We start from the raw sequence: 20,525 nt of genomic DNA on the forward strand, positions 1-20,525 counted from the left end.
TTTCTGAGATGCCTACTAACAACATATTGCACAGAAGATCCTATGTGTTACCACACCTCATTTCATATATCACCTTACATAAACATTTTTTGTATGAAAATCACAATTGCAAAATGGGTGTCACCCATTTTGCTTTGACTCACACTGTTTCCTTGGAGCTAGTTAGAAAGTAGTCAGATGTCGTTTTGGGGACTGCAAGAAATATGCAACACTTCACAGATTTGTATGTCATCCTTGTGCAGGGACCATGCTGACCTTCTCGACATTGTTTCAATTTTATATTGAATTGAATTGTTTCAATTCAATTAATATTGAATTGAAATTCAATAAATAAATTCAATTATTTATTTGAATAAATTCAAAATAAAATTGAATTTTATATTGAATACAATTGTTTCATATGTACCCCTGAAGTCAGCACAAATCCCTACTTTTATATGTGAAGACTATCAGTGATGGATGAGGCTTAGCTCTGTTAAATCTAAACAACTTACTTGAGATAGAGTGAAGTCTATTGAATGGCTTCATGGTAATGCAGAATTTGAAAATATTTTAAAAACTCAAGGTAGAGATGCAAGTAACAAGGAAGATGTTTACTTTTAGGAGAAAAGAATCACTTGAGGGGACAACCACAAGTTGGAACCCACTACAACTTTGGAAAGATGACATGGGATTTTACAGAATAAGACGAAACCTTCCACTACCTACTAAATGGTGCTACACAGGATATAAAGGGCCAGGGATATAAATCTGATAACAGGAAAAATGGATCTCTAATTTCTTCCTGTAACATTATTTCAACCTGACTTACAGTTTTAAACTATCACAACTAATATTTGCTAGAGAAATAGAAAGAAGTCACTCAAAGGATAACTTAACATGAAGGTCTAGGCCAAGTCCAGGTTAAGATGTGGGTTTCACATGAGGTTTTGAGTGGGAGGAGAAGGGTCAATTTGCTCACTATGTGTGTGGCTAAAGATAAAAGTTCTAGCTGCCAGAGCGGAGTGCTGGTACTTTGGAAACAATGGCTGAGAATATGTATGTGAATTTTAAAAAACTGTAATAACTTTGAAGTGTACATATGGATCACTATGAAAACTGAGGGATCTGTGCTAGTAAGGGCATCCTGGTCACAAAGGTCGATCATTGCCAGACTGCAGGCGCAATTTCAATGGCAACGATGCAGCAACAGAATCAATGAAAATAACAAAATGAAGAGAATGGCCATGTCCCCCCTAGTCCTTCTGACTTATACAAAATGACTATCTTCCTTGGACTTAAGGAACCCCTTAGATTCTTTTTAAAAATTCAAGTATTGAGATATGGAAGACAGCCCCCAGGGGACACTATCAGGTTTTCTGCCAAAGTGAACATTTCAAGACCCAAATAACTAATTAGAAAAATTAACATTGTGACACTGTATTTATCCCGGGCATAGGGATTATACTTCAAATCAAGCAGTCAACATTAGGATCCCTAGGGATAAAGTTGTTGAAAGTCCTAAAATAAAGAATCCTGGACCCAATACTCCTTCTAACTAGTCTGGCTTTTTGCCTAGTTTCTGGCTGATGAAGCGAACTAAGTCACTGTCATTCAAAAACTACCTGAAACAAACTATAAAATCTCACCTAGCTTTTAAATGTAAACACTTACAAATTAACTCCACAAGCAGCAGCATAATGTTCTGCAGTCATTCCATACGTATCTTCAGCAAAGATGTCAACATTTTGCTGAAGAAGCATGCCGACTATCTCTGATGATCCCTCACATACGGCAAGCATAAGGGCTGTGCTAAAATAACAAAGAGATAACTTATTATGAGCAGAACCAATTTAATATGTGCCTGTCAGTGTAGAATTACCCATTTACATGTACTAACAACATAAGTATCTTGAGTGCTCAAGTGTTTATCCTTGCAAATCACCACCAAATCTAAAAGGAAGGGGCAAAAAGACTCATGTCCCATTGGGATATAGCATACTAGAATTGGCTAACATAAAGTCCTTTGAGGGGCAAGGAATTATGCTTTGTTCACTAATCTCAAAGAGGTAATAATTTAAGTGAAAAACTTATCTATTTCTTCCTTAGTCTAATATAATATTTTGTACTTCAAAATCAGCTAGAAGTTAGCCAAGTGAGAGCAATCTGAAGGCTTTAAAACAATATTAGGAATAATGATAGTAGTAGCAGTCATAGTAAGTTTAGTTAATGATGCTGATAACAACGTATGAAATACTGAATTAAATGCTGTTGATATTTATAATGTTACTTCAATATAATCATTCTTAAAGGACATATTATTATTCTCCTTTTCATATAGAAAATCATACTTGGTATTAAGTAATGTTTGCAAAGTCACACCTATCAAGTGAGGAAGCTATAAATTAAACTCAGTCTTGTGTGAATCAAAAGCATCTTTTCTCTTTATCACTCACCTATGGCTTATCTTAATTAACTAAAATATTAATCCAATTAAAGATGTCTTTCTTCCCTCTACCCATTCAAATTAAAAATACCCTATGAATAAAAAAGGAAAAAATAATAATAAATTCACAGTATCTGGTGACAGCAATTAACAGTCACATAGGGATAACCTAAAATTAATATGCTTCAAGGAAAACAACTTTATTAAAGCAAATAGTCATCCTAAAGACAAAATGATTTTATACTCCTATTTCTATTTAATATTGCTTTTTTTTTCTTTGAGACAGAATCTCACTCTATTACCCAGGCTGGAGTGTGGTGGCATGATCTCAGCTCACTGCAACCTCTGCCTCTTGGGTCAAGCAATTTTCGTGCCTCAGCCCCCTGAGTAGCTGGGACTACAGGCATGTGCCACCATGCCCAGCTAATTTTTGTGTTTTTATTAGAGATAGGGTTTCACCAGCTTATATTGGCTAAGCTGGTCTCAAACTCCTGGCCTCATGTGATCCAATCACCTTGGCCTCCCAAAGTGCTGGGATAACAGGCGACAGCTACCGTGCCCAGCAAATATTGCATTTTTTAAAAAGTGTATAAAAAAGAGAAGTTAGAAAAATACTATAAAACTGTTAATAATTCAATATTGAATTATAAAATAAACTGAAAAGATTCACACTTCTTAAAACTAATACAGAACCACTTTCATTAATAGAAGATGATGCAACCAAAAACATCAGATTACACATAAGAATCAGTCGATATAATAAGAGAAGATAAGTGCTACTATATACTGTTCTTTATGTTGACTAGTCCAAATAATTGCTTTTCTTCTGATAATTTGTGTTGATATGTTTCACTATAATCTAATAATTTTAACTAAATATTGTTAATTTAATATTTCTGACTTGAGTGTTATTACTCTAGAACACTAGTCAAGTGTTTTTTAATTAAAAAAAAAAGTACCATACCATTTAAACTCATTAACTGCATTTGCATTTGCATTTTTTGTCAGTAAGAATTCCACAATTCGCTCATTTCTTTGTATTATGGCCAGTAAAAGAGGTGTGAGGCTAGCCTGCAAAATATCAAAACAATTTATAATCATGAAATTACATATTTCTCAACTGAACTGAATACCTTGCATAATATCCTATTAACTTAAACACATAAAATAGAAAGTAAATCAATAGCAGTCCCTTCTTTCTCCCTTTTCTGTGCTATCCCATGCACTGCACCTTCCCTTATAAACATTCAACCTCTGCATCACCACATTAACTCTGGTTATCTCCAAAAATCATTATATTGTAATGATTTTATGGTTTCCCATCTAAACCAAGAGCTTCTTGAGGGCAAGGGCTGTATCTTTTATCTCTATATCCTTAAACCCTAAGACATAGTAGTAAATAATTTGTTTTTGACTAAATGAGTAATCTAAATAATTACCTCTAGGGCAGTGTTTCTTAAACTATATTCCAGAGAATAATTACCTTACCAGAAGCACTGTACCCCAACAGATTCCACCATTATATATGTTCAAGAAATATTATAAAACTGTGAATTAAATGTCCATTATTCAATAAATGACTTGAACTTTGCCTAATACTTATTTGACAATGTATTTTTGTGGCAGAGATTAACATTTGACAAATTAGAATTTCAGGAATACAGTTTTGTAAGCTTCCCAAGAAAAATGGAGGTTTCCTCTAGGTGATAAAAACTCTCTTGATTCTCTTCTATCAATAATCCCAAGATCCCAGATGCCAATGTCAGGCACTCCTGCTCTAAATGAGTCACTAAGGAAGTGGCTCTAAATTAAAAGAGATTGGCTTCAAATGAACTTTGACTGCTTATTATTAAATGGTCCATGGGGTTTCTTCTGTTACAAGACAATAAGATTTTATCTCAGCTATTAAAAAGTCAGTATAAAAGTTTATTCTCAATTATAATGACAATCCTAGGATCCTAATGCGTATCTATTTCTTAAAATGCAATAATCCATTTGTATTCTGGTTTCTATTGTAATTGCTACTTAATTTTTGGCAAAACATCAAAAACATGAATAAAATGGCTTATTAATGAAAGTTCTAACTCATCTATGTGGATTAGCATAATAGAAGCCCCTAAATTACTTGAATTTTAAGGGACAATTCTGAGAAGAAGGATATAATATTTTCTGCAATGTGCATAACTTATTCAAATACAACCATGATTAATCTAAAAAGGCTTAAAAGCATTCTAATAAAAGATTATTATTTATGGTTTATATACAGAAAAATCATTGTTTAAAAAAATCTTCTAAATTCTAGAAGTCAACCCCAATATTAATGAATTAATGTAAAATATAAACTATATATTATAAACACCAATAAACTGCCTTGAATACCTTGAAATCTTTACCAACATATACTATGAGAGAGGAATTGATCACTGAAATATTTACAAAGGCAAAAGAGGTAAGTTGAGTAAGTGATGTAACTAGGTGGGCACAGTAGCAAACTGGAAACATATGCTTTGTGTAAAGCTAAAACGTCTTCTTAGCATGCCAAACAGTCATATGGGCTCAAGAGACACCAGATTCAATCCTTTAAGAAGAAATCTAGATTTCTGCATGTCTCCTAAATTTTACATGTTGACTCAATTTATGAAGGCAAATTTTGCTTTCCTCTAGTTTTACAATAATTGGAAAGAAAAAAAACTTGGGTGGGAAAGAATATTTGAAAAAGTTTTACCTTTAACAAACTCAAATATTTATCATAAATGCACAGAAAAGCCATAGTCTCTAATAGTTCTTGTAAAAATATTAATATTTAAAGTAAAATCTTAGGTAATTAAGTTCTTTCAACTTATTTTCATTCAAGGAATGTTTGAGCTTCCAAATATAACAGTTTTACATATGTTAACGTTAAAACAAATGGATTTCAAATATTTTGAAAATAACATTGGTTAACGTCTACCTTGTTTTGCACTTCGATGACTGCATCATGGGACAGCAGTTTTGCCACCATTGATAAATTCTCACTATAAACAGCATAATGGAGAGGTGTGTTGCCATACACATCTACAGCATTTACATCAGCACCAGAATCTATCAGAATATTTGCACAAGCCTCCCTCTGGCATTGTAGAGCCTGTCGGTATTAAAGCAAGAAGTAAATTATAAATTATAGGAAATCAAAATAAGTATTCCACAGGTTTCACAGACTAGTTGCGTTTCAACTGAATTCATTTTTATTCTGTGTATTTGAACTAAATCCATCTTCTACTGAAAAAAATTGACTACTATATACCTTGATCAGAGGTGTCCTGCTTTCGCCATCAAGGACATCAAGTTGGCACTTTCTGTCTACCAGAAATGTTACTACTTCTGCATGACCGTTGACACAGGCCCAGTGTAGAGCAGTCCTATGAGAGTGAGAGGACTTGTTGGCAAAGTTTAGTCCACTGTCTCAAAACATACAATGATTTATGTAATTGTAAACATTAAATACCAGGCTGTTTCTCTGCCTTCAAAACAAATATTTAATATTCTCCTGAAGAAAGTACAATGTTCATTCACTCTTTTTGCTCACTACATTAGCGAAAGAGTGGCCTGTTTGAATACAAAGAACTTGACCTTTGGATTCAGTTCAACTTGAGCTTGAATATTACTTTAAGATCTTTGACTTTCTAGCTGTCACTTAAACTTTCTGCACCTCGATTTTCTCATCAATCAAATGAAGACGAATACAGTAGTTATCTCAGGACATCACTGTGATGCCTCAATGAGAATCTATGCAAAGTATTTGGGAGAGTTCCTAGTACGTGTAACAGCTCAGTAAATGTTAGATATTATAATTATTACTACTACTTAACAAAGAAAACATTTTAAGTAAAATGGTGCAATTATGCCTACTTTGTGGTGTGTTTTAAAAGTTAGCAGGTAACACAGTATGTTAAAGATTCTAAGATGCTCAATTTCTCATATTTTAACATCTCTGACATGGAAATGCCATTTATAATTCATTATTTATTACAACTATATTTGGCAGAAATTTAAACAATCTTTTATTGGTGCATAAAATAAGGAGGCATCACACAATTCACAGTGCCTTCCAAGAAGTGGAATATGGTATATACATACATATGTATGGCAGTCCTACTCACAGGATTGACACTGAAAGAAATTATACCTTTTAAGAGTACTACACAAAAGGAGAGTTGAAATAAAAACAACAAATTGTTAAAACAAGCTATTTCTTTAATATTTTAAAAACTTCAAGCCAAAGAAAACTTTGGATTCAAATAAATAGGTATGGCTCAGTTTATTCCATATTTAGATTTACAGAATGTATGGAAATTCATATTTAGATTTATAGAATGCATGTAAATTAGATGTTTTTGACGATTAATATTACTATTTAGAGCTGTTATAAATTTCCAATATCATGGTTGGTAGTTATCTTTTACTAGTTTCTCACTTCAGAAGTGTTTTTGTTTGAAAGATGAGAGGAAAAGCTTAAATTGAGATTCAGCTCTAATACTCCAATTTTAAATCCCTCACTTTGCTCAGGCTGAGCAGGTAAATGTGAAATTTTTAAGGATGAAAAGGTCTTGAGAGTTAATAGAATGTATCTTCTACATAATAGGCATTCAGCTTACATGTGATGAATGGATTAAAAGAATAGATAAATAAGTTAGGAAGTTCAATATCTTAAAAAATTGCTATAAATAAAGCACTTATATTTGCTATTTTATTTTTCTAATAATAAAACTACACTAAAATGATTAATCTATAGTTATTGACATATAAGTAATAAATCTATGTATAATAAAAATATGTGTTTAATAAAATGTATGTGTAAATCAATAAGCACAGATAAAAAGATTCTCTTCTGAAGATGCTAAAAGTTCACAGAATATACTAATGCACAGAAAAAATATATAAAGCGAGAAATTATCTTTATCTGTGCAAAATACATATTGCTGCTCTTCCCAAAAATTATTTCATTAATAATAAACTTTTACTAATAGCATTGTACATGCTCAATGCAGAAATCAAAAATAATAAAAAGGAAAAGCATTTTATATTAAAACAAATGTCCTCAAATAACAAATTTTATCATATTTTGGACATAATTTCCGATAACACAAGACCATAGTCTGTATATATAATCAAACTGAATTTTACCCTCACTTGGTACACCAAAATCCATTTTCAAATGTCAACATACTTCTGTATATGTTTCTACCTTGAGTGGTCACATATTATCCCATGCTGTAAACTCACTGAAATGTATTTGTAAAAACCATTAAATGGATTCTTTTTAATACATTGATATTTTAAGCAGTGCTCAGAAAAGAAATTGTGAGTATGTTTCATTATTTTCTAAAAATATTTTAGTATAATAGAATTGATCACTAATGGGCATATACAATTTTTAAATATGGTACTTACCATCAAATTGTCTATTTGAAAAGTCATCCGAAACTTACACTTTAAAGAGTACTATGAATGTCACTGCTTTTTATCCTCACAAACTTTGTAGGTAGAAAACAGTATTTGATTCCTCTTTTAACTTAAATGTCTTCTCTAACCAGGAACACTAAATATTGTTTCCTATGTGCATAGGTCACTCGCAGATCTTAAAAAAGGACTTTGCCCAGTTTTAAATTAGAGGCCCAGTACTTTTTTTAGATCTGCAATTTAGATAACTAATTTAAATTGCCCAATTTTAAATTAGAGGATTTTCTGTTGATTTGAGTGAATTCTCTATAAAACAAACATTTTTAAATCTAATATGTATACACACATACACATACATGAGTAGTAAATATTTACAAGTATGCTGCCTTTTATTTTTTCACATATGCAGGGTAATTTAATTTTTGTTTTACTAAATTACCCTTCAGAATGCTTGCTTCTGAGCTTCTTAGAAAGGTTTTGTCAACATAAAAATGTATCTGTGTAAATAGGCATTTATGTTTTTCTGGTATTTTTTATCATGTTGTATATTAAAAATTTTTAATCTATATTCCATCAGGAACTTATTTTGTGCCATAAAAATCTAGTTTTCTCCAAAAAGCAGGCATTTCACTTATGAAACTAATTCTTTTCCTACTAGTATAAAGTGTGACCATTATCAAGTTCTAAATTCTTACATATATTTGGGTGTTTCTGGATTTTCTATTCTGTTGTATTCAATTACATGTCTTTTCAGCTGTTAGCAAACAATTTGTGATTTTTTGTTTGTTTATTTGTTTTTTTAGACAGAGCCTCACTCTGTCGCCTAGGCTGGATTGCAATGGCAGGATCTCGGCTCACTGCAACCTCCACCTATCAGGTTCAAGTGATTCTCCCGCCTCAGCCTCCCGAGTAGCTGGAATTACAGGCAGCCGACATCAGGCCCGGCTAAGTTTTGTACTTTTGTAGAGACGGTGTTTCACCATATTGGCCAGGCTGGTCTTGAACTCCTGACCTCAGATGATCCACCTGCCTCAGCCACCCAAAGTGCTGGAATTACAGGCGTGAGCCACTGCTCCCGGCCCATCTTGTGCAAATTAATAGCACATTTTGATGTCTAGAAGGGCAGGACTTTTCTATTCCGTTACAAAATATTTAAAATGTCATCACAATAGTAAAAGCCTGTGTAATTTTAAAAATGTTAAAACGTTGATAACTTTATTTGGTTTATGTAAAACTGATAAAGAAGTTGCATCTTGAGAAAAATGAGTCTTCTTAAATTCAAGAACATAAACCATCTTCCCACCTCCAAGTTTCCTTCTAGGGTCCCTCAGCAAAGAACATATTTACATAGACATTCATTGATATCAAAATGGACATTGGACTTTATCCAAAGAATTTTTAGCCAAGAAGTTCATATATTATAGGAATTATTTCATTATGCACCATTTCATAGTGTATCTAACATTATCTTTTAAAACCTGTACATTAAAAGTAAAACCCTGTATGTACTTAATTTTGTGAGTTAAATCACTCTAAAATTTTCTACACAGTGCTCTGTGAGAGGAAGTGGGAGTGAAGAAGAAAGCAACTAAAGTTTGGAGTTGATTTTAAGGTGGCCTGGGCCCTCTGCCCTGCAGGGCGCCCCCATCCCAGGCCTGGGGGGCCTGCCCAGGATGGCCTCCCCACAGCCTGCCACTCCCCCACCCGCCACTCCTCCACCTGCTCCCCTCACCTCAGGCCTCCCCAGTCCCTCATTCTGAAGGGGCGATCCTCCCACAGCCACCACCTCCTCCTACAGCCCCGGCTCAGGCAGGGCCTGGTACCTCTTCTTCGCATCTCTTTTGTTCAGGTCGATGCTTTTCTTCTTTACCGTCATACTCTCCAGCTTCTGGACTTGGCCCAGGGAGGCAGCTTTATGGATCTTCCCGAGATCCCCGAAGTGGATGATGTACCAGTCGTTGTTGGTGTAGACCAGCTCGCTGGAGGCGCCCGGGAACTTCGGGCACGGCACGCCCTTGCCAGCGGCAGCTAAGAGCCTCTTCATGGCTGCAGCCCCCTGCTGGAGAGAACCCACGCCTCCCGCTCGCCCTTCCCCAGCCCCTACCGCTCGCCCTCGCTTCCTGCTGGCCATTCCCCAGCACCCACCCAGCTCCCACTCGCCCTTCTTTAGTTCCCGCACCCGCCCCGACACCAGTAAAAATTTCTGTATCGCCAAGCTCTTGAACACTTCGTCCTCTCTCGGGAGAAATTCTGAGCAGAGCCGTTAGGCAGCAGCTCATGCGCAACTCAACAGGCTGAGGAGACACGCGCCCTGGCCGCGCTCCACCGGGCACCGCGTGCAGGTGGCACCTGCCGTTGAGGCGCTGCCGGGCTGGCGGGCCCCCTTGGAGCGGAACGTGGGGGGCGCCCTGCAACACGGCCTGCTTGACATAGCCGCCCCTGGCCTCTCCTCGACCCGCGATCCAGGAGCTGGACCCTGGTGCTGGGCACCATGCAGCCTCCAGGGTGGCGCTGAGCATCGATTCCCGCCTTCCTGCAACTGGGGACCCACCCCCTGACTTAGGCGCCCTGGAGGCTTCTGGCCCAAGTATCTGCCCTGCTGGTGGCGCTGACAGGGTCCGGGTTGGAGCCCCTGCTGCCGCATGCCATGTTCAGGTGGGAGCTGCACCTGAGTCCCCAGTGGAGGCTGCAGGGCTGGGCCCAGACCGCTGAGGGTCGCCGAGTGCACCCCCTTCCGCCCTGGGCTCTGATCTTCCTTGGCCGGCGCTGGCAGCGCAAGCTCGCGACCTCTGGGCCCTGTATAGCTGACCGGATGAGGCTTTGCGGCAGGTTCCCGCCCTCCCACAGCTGAGGTCCCACCTGACTTAGGTGCAGTGGCGGTGTCCGACCCTGGAGTTCGTCGCTGCTGGTGGCACGGACAGGTTCTGGGTTGCCACCGCTGCTGTCACGTTCAAACGCCAGCTGCAGCTCAGCCTAGGGCTGATCCTGATCTAGTGATCTGCCTGCCTGGGCCTCCCAAAGTGCTGGGCCTACAGGCATAAGCCACTGTGCCAGGCTGTACTTTTTATTTCTTGAGACGGAGTCTGGCTCTTGTTGCCTAGGCTACAGTGCAATGGTGCGATCTCGGCTCACTGCAACAACCTCTGCCTCCCAGGTTCAAGCGAGTCTCCTGCCTCAGCCTCCTGAATAGCAGAGAATACAGGCATGTGCCACCATGCCGGCTAATTTTGTGTTTTTATTTTTTAGTAGAGACGGGGTTTCTCCATGTTGCTCAGGCTGGTCTCGGGAACTCCCGACCTCAAGTGATTCGCCTGCCTCAGCCTCTGAAAATGCTGGGATTACAGGCTTGAGCGACTGCGCCTGGCCGGTTACTTTGTAATTTAAGTAACATCAATGCCGGCCGGGCGCGGGGTCTCTGGCCTGTAAACCCAGCACTTTGGGAGGCCGAGCCCAGTGGATCACTTGAGGTCTAGTTCGAGACCTGTCTGGCCAACATGAAGTGAAGGCCGGTCTCTACTAAACACACAAAAATTAGCTTGTTGCTTGGTGCGGTGGCTCAAGCCTGTAATCTCAGCACTTTGGGAGGTCAAAGCCGGCAGATGGCCTGAGGTCAGGAGTTGGAGACCTGCCTGGTCAACATGGCAAAACCCTGTCTCTACTAAAAATAGCCGAGCATGCTGGTGTGTGCCTGTAATCCCAGCTACTAGGGAGGCTGAGGCAGGGAGAATCACTTGAATCTGGGAGACAAAGGTTGCAGTGAGCCGAGATCAAGCCATTGCACTCCAGACTGGGTGACAGAGCGAGATTCTGTCTCAAAAACAAAGTCCAACTAAAAATAACAAATAAATAAAAAATAAAAAGTCTAACAAGTTGTAGAGACTACACTTCATTAACTTACACTGTTTCCTTTGTTAGTTTACAATAAATAAAATTAAATTGTTATTTATTCCAGTATAGGCTAGAAAGGTATAATGGGCTCTTTTTTCCATTGAAGATGAAAAATAGGAATGATTATCCTTGGCTGTTCAGAGGTCCTTGAAGGTCCTTGAATCTTCACAAAGGAACTCACAATTTCTGTTCTTCTGACTTTTATCCCTAGTGAAACTGATTCTTAACAATTAAACACATTTTTTTGTTTATTTGTTTTAGAGACAGAATTTCACTCTGTTGCCCAGGCTGGAGTGCAGTGGTGTAATCTTGCAGTCTCTGCTCACTGCAGCCTCCGCCTTCCAGGCTCAAGCGATCGTGCCTCAGCTTCCCCAGTAGCTGGGACTACAGGCAAGTGCCACCACACCCAGCTAGTTTTTTGTACTTTTTGTTGAGTCTGGGTTTCACCATTTTGTTGAGGATGGTCTTGAACTCCTGACCTCAAGTGATCTGCCCACCAGGGCCTCCCAATATGCTGGGATTACAGGCACGAGCCGCTGTGCCCAACCCAAATAAGTTAGTTTTTTTTTTTTTTTTTTCTTAAGATGGGGTCTCACCCTGTTGCCCAGGCTGGAGTGCAGTGGCACAATCTTGGCTCACTGCAGCCTCCACCTCCCAGGTTCAAGCCATTCTCCTGCCTCAGCCTTCTGAGTAGCTAGTACTACAGGTGCGTGGCACCATGACTGGCTAATTTTTGTATTTTTAATAGAGATGCGGTTTAGCCATGTTGGCCAGGCCGGTCTCGAACTCCTGACCTCAGGTGATCCGCCCACCTCGGCCTCCCAAAGTGCTGGGATTACAGGCGAGAGCCACCATGCCTGGCCAAGCTTTTTATGTATTTTTTTAATGTAGGAAAAGATTTGTGGGAAAAAAATTATTACATGCTGCAAGCTTAGGTGAGAAATGACTATCAAAAGTAGTAAATTTTGTATTACAAATCAACTCTCACGTATCAATTTTGATATTTAAATTCAAAGGTAGGAAAATGTTAATTAGGTGAATATATTCATGATTGAGACTACAATCTACTTAATGTTCCTTTTATCATCTACTCAAACCTAGGAGTAAATTTCACTTCATTAGCCTCATAGCAATCATCTGTAATCACCTGATTACAAATGTACTCAAGCTGCAGGCTTTCACTGTGACTCTGTATTTTATATCCTTCATCATCAAAACATGTTTTTAAAAATGAGAGAACACATGGCTTTGTTTCCATGTGTTATCATTACTGCATAGATAATACATTCCTGGCAATCATCAGATCCATCTTTATAATGCTTGGCTTATCTTAGGATATCATGTTATCTAGCATAACAAATTTAGCCTAATGCTTAGAAAATTAAATCCAACTCTTTTTTTCTTTTGTTGTTTTGCTCTTTCACCCAGGCTGGAGGGAAGTGGCACAATCTTGGCTCACAGCAACCTCTGCCCCCAGGGTTCAAGCGATTCTCCTGCCTCAGCCTCCCGAGTAGCTGGGATTATAGGCGCCCGCCACCACACCCAGCTAGTCTTTGTATTTTTAGTAGAGACGGGGTTTCACCATGTTGGCCAGGCTGCTTTCCAACTCCTGTCCTTAGGTGACCCACTCGCCTCAGCCTCCCAACGTGCTAGGATTACAGGCATTAGCCACCCCACCTGGCCAGATCCAACTCTTACTAAATACTTTTCTAGGATATGAGATGAGAAAGTCAAATGTGTAAATCCAAAAACAAGCAGGCAATGAGTAGGGATATTGGTATGATTAGGACTCATTGGTATCTGAGTCTGAGGCAAAGTTCCAGAAGGCCTACAAAAGAAAACAGAAGCCTTTCATATTTCTTTTATAGCTCAGATAGTTTTGTATTACTGTGTCACATACATCAGTTAGAGATCATATGATAAAAAAGAAAAGCCGGGCCATCTCAAAAAAAAAAAAGAAAAAAGAAAAAAGAAAAAATCCTAAAAATACCACATTAGCGTGGTAGTCTTTTTTTTTGTTTTGTTTTGTTTTTTTGTTTTTTTTTTTTTTTGAAATGGAGTTTTGCTCTGTCACCCAGGATGGAGTGCAGTGGCGCAATCTTCTGCAACCTCCACCACCCAGTTTCAAGCAATTCTTCTGCCTCAGCCTCCTGAGTAGTTGGCATTACAGGTGCACCACCACACCCAGCTAATTTTTGTATTTTTAGTAGAGATGAGGTTTCGCCATGTTGGCCAGGCTGGTCTCAAACTCCTGACCGGAGGTGATCCTCCCGCCTCACCCTCCCAAAGTGCTGGGATTACAGGTGTGAGCCACTGAGCCTGGCATTGGTAGTCTTATTTAACATTAATTCATATCAACTTCACAATAATTCTCTTTTAAGTATTAAAGAAATCTGTATTTCTTTACCTATAATGTTCTTTTTTGTTTTGAGACAGGATCTGACTCTGTCACCCAGGCTGGAGTGCAGTGGAGCGATCTGGGCTCACTACAACCTCTGCCTCCTGGGCTCAAGCAATCCTCCTGCCTCATCCCCCAAGTAGCTAGGAGTGCAGGCGTGAGCCACCAAGCCGTTAATTTTTGTATTTTTCTGCAGAGATGGGGTTTCACTATGTTGCCCGGGCTGGTCTCAAACTCCTGAGCTCAAGTAATCCATTGGCCTTGGCCACCCTAAGTGTTATGATTACAGGCGTGAGCCACTGCACCCAGCCTGCCTATAGTTTTCATCCATTGCATTTAAACTTTCTTAATTCTACTTCCTGGCTGGTGTACATTCCTAGTCCTGTCATTAATTTTTCTTTTTTTCAACGATCATTTTCAACAATTAAAGGGCTCAGCAAACATATACTTTTTTGGGCTGGGCGCAGTGGCTCACGCCTGTAATCCCAGCACTTTGGGAGGCCGAGGTGGGTGGATTACTTGAGGTCAGGAGTACGAGACCAGCCTGGCCAACACGGTGAAACCCCGTCTCTACTAAAAATACAAAAATTAGCTGGGCGAGGCGGCAGGCACCTGTAATGCCAGCTACTCAGGAGGCTGAGGTAGGAGAATCACTTGAACCTGGGAGGCGGAGGTTGCAGTGAGCTGAGATTGTGCCACTGCACTCCAGCCTGGGCAACAAAGGGAGACTCCATCTCAAAAAAACAACAAAGGTCAGGCGTGGTGGCTCATTCCTGTAATCCTAGCACTTTGGGAGGCCGAGGCAGGTGGATCACCTGAGGTCAGGAGTTCGAGACCAGTCTGACCAATATGATGAAACCCCATCTCTACTAAAAATACAAAAATTAGCTGGGCATGGTGGCATGCACCTGTAATCCCAGCTACTTGGGAGGCTGAGGTAGGAGAATCACTTGAATCTGGGAGGCGGTGGTTGCAGTGAGCCAAGATCGCACCACTGCACTCCAGCCTGGGCAACAAGAGTGAAACTCCGTTTCAAAAAAAAAAAAACAAAAAAAACCCCACCATATCCTTTTTTGTCATCCTTCCTGTAATCTCACAAAGTAAGGGGTATACATAGACGAAGGGTTGGAACTTCAACTAATAATTCCTGAATGCCTACACTGTGCTATTTTTTTGTTTATTTTGTGCTTATTTTTATTGTTACTTAATCTTCATAAAATCCCTGAACAGGAGGCATTATCACTTGAGTAATTTGGAGTTTAGAGGAAAATAAAGTAACTTGTTCAAAATCACATATCTGGCTTTGAGTAATAGTGCTTATTGAAACATCTGCTTTGGGCCTGTTATGATGGCTCATATCTGTAATCCCACCACTTTGGGAGGCCAAAGAGGGAGGATCGTTTGAGCTCAGGAGTTTGAGACCAACCTGAGCAACACAGTGAGACCTCGTCTCTATTTAAAAATATTTTTTTTAATTAAAGAAAAGTGTTCATGATATCATTTTTTTCTACCTTTTTTCTACCTTTTCTACACTAAAAAAGATTGTAAAAGTAAGCAGCCTGACAAATAGAATTAGAATAATATAGGTGCAGCAGAAAAAAAGAAAGTGTAATTGGTTGAATTTAGCTTAGCAATAACTTTCTCAGCTCTTAGTTTATGTATATTTAGAACCAATCTTGTAGCACATGCTCCAAATCAACTACATATGAACTGGCAAATAGGTACTTTAAAATCTTTTTTTTTTTTTTTGTCTGAGACGGACTCTTGCTCTGTCGCCTGGGCTGGGGTGCAGTGGCACAATCTCGGCTCACTGCAACCTCTGCCTCCTGGGTTCAAGGGATTCTCGTGCCTCAGCCTCCTGAGTGGCTGGGACTACAGGCATGCACCACGATGCCCAGCTAATTGTTGTATTTTTAGTAGTGACGGGGTTTCACCATGTTGGCCAGGCTGATTTTGAACTCCTGACCTCAAGTGATCTGCCCACCTTGGCCTCTCAAAGTGTTGGGATTAAAGCCATGAGCCACCTCGCCCAGCATAAAATCTTAATTAAGAAAGACGTGAACGTGTTTTCACAGTATAAGGATCCCAAGCTGCTCCTTTTGGATCTGGCCGGGCGCGGTGGCTCACCCCTGTAATCCCAGAACTTTGGGAGGCCGAGGCGGGCAGATCACCTGAGGTAGGGAGTTCGAGACCAGCCTGACCAAAATGGAGAAACCCTGTCTCTACTAAAAATACAAAATTAGCCGGGCGGGGTGGCACATGCCTGTAATCCCAGCTACTTGGGAGGCTGAGGCAGAAGAATTGCTTGAATCCGGGAGGCGGAGGTTACGGTGAGTGGAGATCGTGCCATTGCACTCCAGCCTGGACAACAAGAGCAAAATTCCATCTCAAAAAAAAAAAAAAAAAAAATTGCCACAAAAATAAAGTATCAAGACCATATTTTCAGGGATCATTTCTACAGTTCATTCATTACTAGAGAAGTTTCTCTGAACATGCAGGGCACCGGAAACCATGAGGAAGAGGCACAGCATTCTCTTCTGAGCCTGAAGCCAGCTTTTCTTGCTTCACTGCACCTGCCATTTGCCATTCATGATCATTCTCTTCCTGCAGGAGAGTAAGAGAGAAAGAATGCAGTCTGAGTGATTCCTGTCTAAAAAGTAATAAAATAAAATAAAAGTATGGTCCTAATTCTTATGTTTTGTTTATTTGTTTTTTTTTTCTTTTTGAGACAGAGTCTGTCTCTTGTTTCCCAGGCTGGCGTGCAATGACACAATCTTGGCTCACTGCAACCTCTGCCTCCAGGATTCAAGAGATTCTCCTGCCTCAGCCTCCCAAGTAGCTAGGATTACAGGTGCCCACCACCACGCCCGGCTAATTTTTGTATTTTTAGTACAGATGGGGTTTCACCATGTTGGTCAGGCTGGCCTTGGACTCCTGACCTCAGGTGATCCACCTGCCTCAGCCTCCTAAAGTGCTGGAATTACAGGAGTGAGCCACCGCACCTGGCCTCTAATTCTTAACTAGAAGACCCAGACACTGGTTTGTCAGATAGTCTGTCCTTTTTTTCTCCTCTGAACTCCATTTAGTGTAGCTATTTTACTATCTGTTCACTCTTAGCTTGAAAGTGGCGGGAAGAAAAAAAAGAAAAAGAAAAAAAGTGGCATGAAGAGAACATACAACTTAAACCAATCAATTTACCACTTTCAGCAGCTCTGTGAAAAGGTTTTCTGGAGGTGGGTGGGATTTTTGATTAACATAATTATCGGTTTCAGTGCTAGCCCTGCCTCTTCGTCAACTTTTATCTTTCTAAACTAAAAAGGGTAATAACAGTAAAGTGCATCTTAAAACTGGAGGAATTAAAACAGCACCACCTCTTCTCATTAGAGGAGCAGTTTGGCACACTGACTGGTATAAACCAGCTGGCACCCTTCACAGGATGTTCTCACCACCACCCACCCTCTGTTTTCAAAGGCAGTCTTGTTGACGTTTTCAGAAACTCTAGAGCTGGTGGCTTCCAGAAGTACTCCTTACATAGTAGAGGCATGCATGCATGCCTAGAAGTAGGCCTTACATGTATTGGGAAACCTTCAAGAGGCCCTGGGATTCCAGATTTGGGCAAAGGAATATGGTGCTTAGGATTGGAGCCAGAGACTTCAAAAAGAGAGTATTAGGTCAGGGTCTTAAGGACTAGCCAGTGGAATGAGGCAGAAAGTTAGAGAGCCAGGCCGGAATGGAGTTTGAGAGGGAGAGAGCCAGGCTGGAATGAAGTGTGAGGTTAGGGCTGTTCCTGGTAAATGTATTTTATCAGAGGGGGATTAGTGAGCCAAGATTGCACCACTGCATTCCAGCCTGAGCTATGGAGCAAGACCCCGCCACAACAACAAACAGAAAAAAAAAAAAAAAGAGGGGAAAATAGGATTAGCTTGTACATCTTGTATGCTTATACTGACCCACTCCCACAAATATAAGACTGTCAAACTAAAGGAATTGAGGTAAAAATTAATATAAGTAGAGTTTATTTAGGTCAAATTTGAGGACTGCAACCTGGGAGACATAGATTCAAGTTGCCTTGAATATATGCTCTGATTAGCAACATATATTCAGGTGGGTTTTAAAAAGTGGGGCAGTTCCTATATTGGTTCATTAAAATAACATAAGCTATTGATTGGCGATACACTGTTCTTTGTATCACAAATTCCAGGAACATGAAGATAATGGGTGATCCTACTCTGCAACTTTAACATTTTAGGTAATTTATCAGCTAACTACAGGGAAAAAAAGAATAAAATGTGTTTATCATATATATACACAATATATATACATGATATATATATACACGTGTGTGTGTATGTATCTATCACTATGACAGAGCCTCGCTCTGTTGCCCAGGTTGGAGCGCAGTGGTGCGATCTTGACTCACTGCAACCTCCGCCTCCGTGGTTCAAGTGGATGCTCCTGCCTCAGCCGCCCGCATAGCTGGGATTACAGGCGTGTGCCACCATGCCCGGCTAATGTTTGTATTTTTAGTAGAGATGGGGTTTTACCATGTTGGTCAGGCTGGTCTCAGAACTCCTGGCCTCAAGTGATCCACGTACCTCGCCTCCCAAAGTGCTGGGATCATAGGCGTGAGCCGCCACACCTGGACAGAATAAAATGTCTTTAAACAGTTGCCCCTGGGTGTTGAAACAATCTTTGCAAAATTACAACTGATGAAATTATACCTGAGGAAATTATGATAGTGAAAGAAATCAGACCTAACCGATTCCATCTTGCTTCTAACCTTCAAGCTGTCCTTGTTCATTCCTACACGTAGGCCAAGCTAACTTCGGGAAGGAATTCAGTTCATAGTTTGACTATGAAACAAAATTGATGACATGGCCGGGTGCGGTGGCTCACGCCTGTAATCCCAGCACTTTGGGAGGATGAGGCAGGCAGATTACTTGAGGTCAGGAGTTCAAGACTAGCCTGGCCAACATGGTGAAACCCTGTCTCTACTAAGAATACAAAAATTATCTGGGCATGGTGGCAGGCACCTGTAATGCCAGCTGCTCGGGAGGCTGAGGCAGGAGAATCACCTGAACCTGGGAGGTGGACGTTGCAGTGAGCTGAGATCGTACCACTGCACTCCAGCCTGAGTGACAGAGCAAGACTCTGTCTCAAAAAATCAAATAAAATAAACTGATAACAGCCCTTTCCTATAAAGACCCACTTCTTGCCTGGGGACCAGTCTGCCTTTGCAGGAGTAACAAATTAGCTATGAGATTAGAAATTACAGGGCGGGGCAGGGTGGCTCACACCTGTAATCCCAGCACTTTGGGAGGCCGAGATGGGGGGGTCACCTGAGGTCAGGAGTTCAGACCAGCCTGACTAGCATGGACAAACCCCGTCTCTACCAAAAATACAAAATTAGCTGGGCTTGGTGGCGGGCACCTGTAATCCCAGCTACTCAGGAGGCTGAGGCAGGAGAATCGCTTGAACCCAGGAGGTGGAGGTTGCGGAGAGCTGAGATCGTGCCACTGCACTCTAGCCTGGGCAACAAGAGCAAAACTCCGTCTCAAAAAAAAAAAATTAGAAATCACAGTTTACAGGTCAAGCAACCTCAGGCTCCTCTGAACCTCCTCAAATTGCTCCTGGGGATAACATCACTTTTGTAAAACCTGAGATCACTGCTTGAGATATTTTGCAGACACTGCACTCCATGGATCAGCTGACACCACCCAGACCCAGACCAGTAATCTGGCTCAACCAGTTCTGCCATCCCACCCAGGTACAGAAGACAGCAAGAAAAACTCCCTTCGACCCCCTATGATTCCATCTCCAACCTGACCAGTCAGTACTTCCCACTTCCCAAGCCCCACATGTCGAATTGTCTTTAAAAACTCTGATCACGGAATGCTCAAGGATAGTGATTTGAGTAATAATACTCGTCTCCCGCACAGCCGGTTCTACGTGAATTACTTTCTCCACACAATTCCCCTGTGTTGATAAATCAGCTCTGTCTAGGCAGCGGGGAAGGTGAATCCACTGGGCAGTTAGTGTGGGTTGGCGGGGTTGGGGGATGATTGAAGTCTCAGTCATGTCTCTGTAAGCCTAACAAGTTTTGCATACTTCACATAGCTTAGGCTGCTCTGAGTTGCCTTTCCTTCTCTTTTTTTTTTTTTTTTTTGAGATGGAGTCTCGCTGTTGCCCAGGATGGAGTGTTGTGATCATAACTCACTGCAGTCTTCAACTCCTGGGCTGAAGTAATCCTCCTGCCTCAGCCTCCCGAAGTGCTGGGATTACAGGCATGAGCAACCGCATCCAGCCAAAATTCTGCTTTAGACTGCAGCTTCAGCTCATGCCTGAGTTCCAGCCTGCCTTTCCTGACAGCCTGCT

General features: G+C 40.5%; 1 protein-coding gene and 2 non-coding genes across 3 annotated transcripts; 1 reads left to right on the top strand and 2 right to left on the bottom strand.

The window, feature by feature from the left end:
• Positions 1-197: 197 nt before the first annotated feature.
• On the bottom strand, positions 198-301 carry LOC115900520. Its single transcript, XR_004060204.1, has one exon. It is a non-coding gene; the product is annotated as a U6 spliceosomal RNA (small nuclear RNA).
• Positions 302-1,649: 1,348 nt separating this feature from the next.
• LOC115892053 (ankyrin repeat domain-containing protein 30B-like) lies at positions 1,650-9,908 on the bottom strand. Its single transcript, XM_030941081.1, has 5 exons — positions 9,688-9,908; positions 5,709-5,823; positions 5,376-5,549; positions 3,390-3,496; positions 1,650-1,791 (listed from the first exon to the last, which is right to left on the bottom strand). The coding sequence occupies exons 1-5, from the start codon at positions 9,906-9,908 to the stop codon at positions 1,650-1,652; spliced, it is 759 nt and encodes a 252-aa protein (XP_030796941.1).
• A 6,672-nt stretch (positions 9,909-16,580) lies between these two features.
• LOC115900636 lies at positions 16,581-16,794 on the top strand. Its single transcript, XR_004060295.1, has one exon. It is a non-coding gene; the product is annotated as a small nucleolar RNA U3 (small nucleolar RNA).
• Positions 16,795-20,525: the final 3,731 nt, after the last annotated feature.

This window comes from Rhinopithecus roxellana, chromosome 11 (genome assembly GCF_007565055.1).
Source record: "Rhinopithecus roxellana isolate Shanxi Qingling chromosome 11, ASM756505v1, whole genome shotgun sequence".
Classification (NCBI taxonomy): Eukaryota; Metazoa; Chordata; class Mammalia; order Primates; family Cercopithecidae; genus Rhinopithecus; species Rhinopithecus roxellana.

What these genes read in the sequence shown, in the direction of transcription:
- LOC115892053 (XM_030941081.1), bottom strand. Translation starts at nt 9,908, where the DNA reads ATGAAGAGGCTCTTAGCTGCCGCTGGCAAGGGCGTGCCGTGCCCGAAG. An exon ending in TCATCGAAGTGCAAAACAAG is followed by an intron (nt 3,497 to 5,375) that starts GTAGACGTTAAC and finishes GATATTTTGCAG; the next exon opens with GCTAGCCTCACACCTCTTTT. An exon ending in GCAGTTAATGAGTTTAAATG is followed by an intron (nt 1,792 to 3,389) that starts GTATGGTACTTT and finishes TTGTTATTTTAG; the next exon opens with CACAGCCCTTATGCTTGCCG.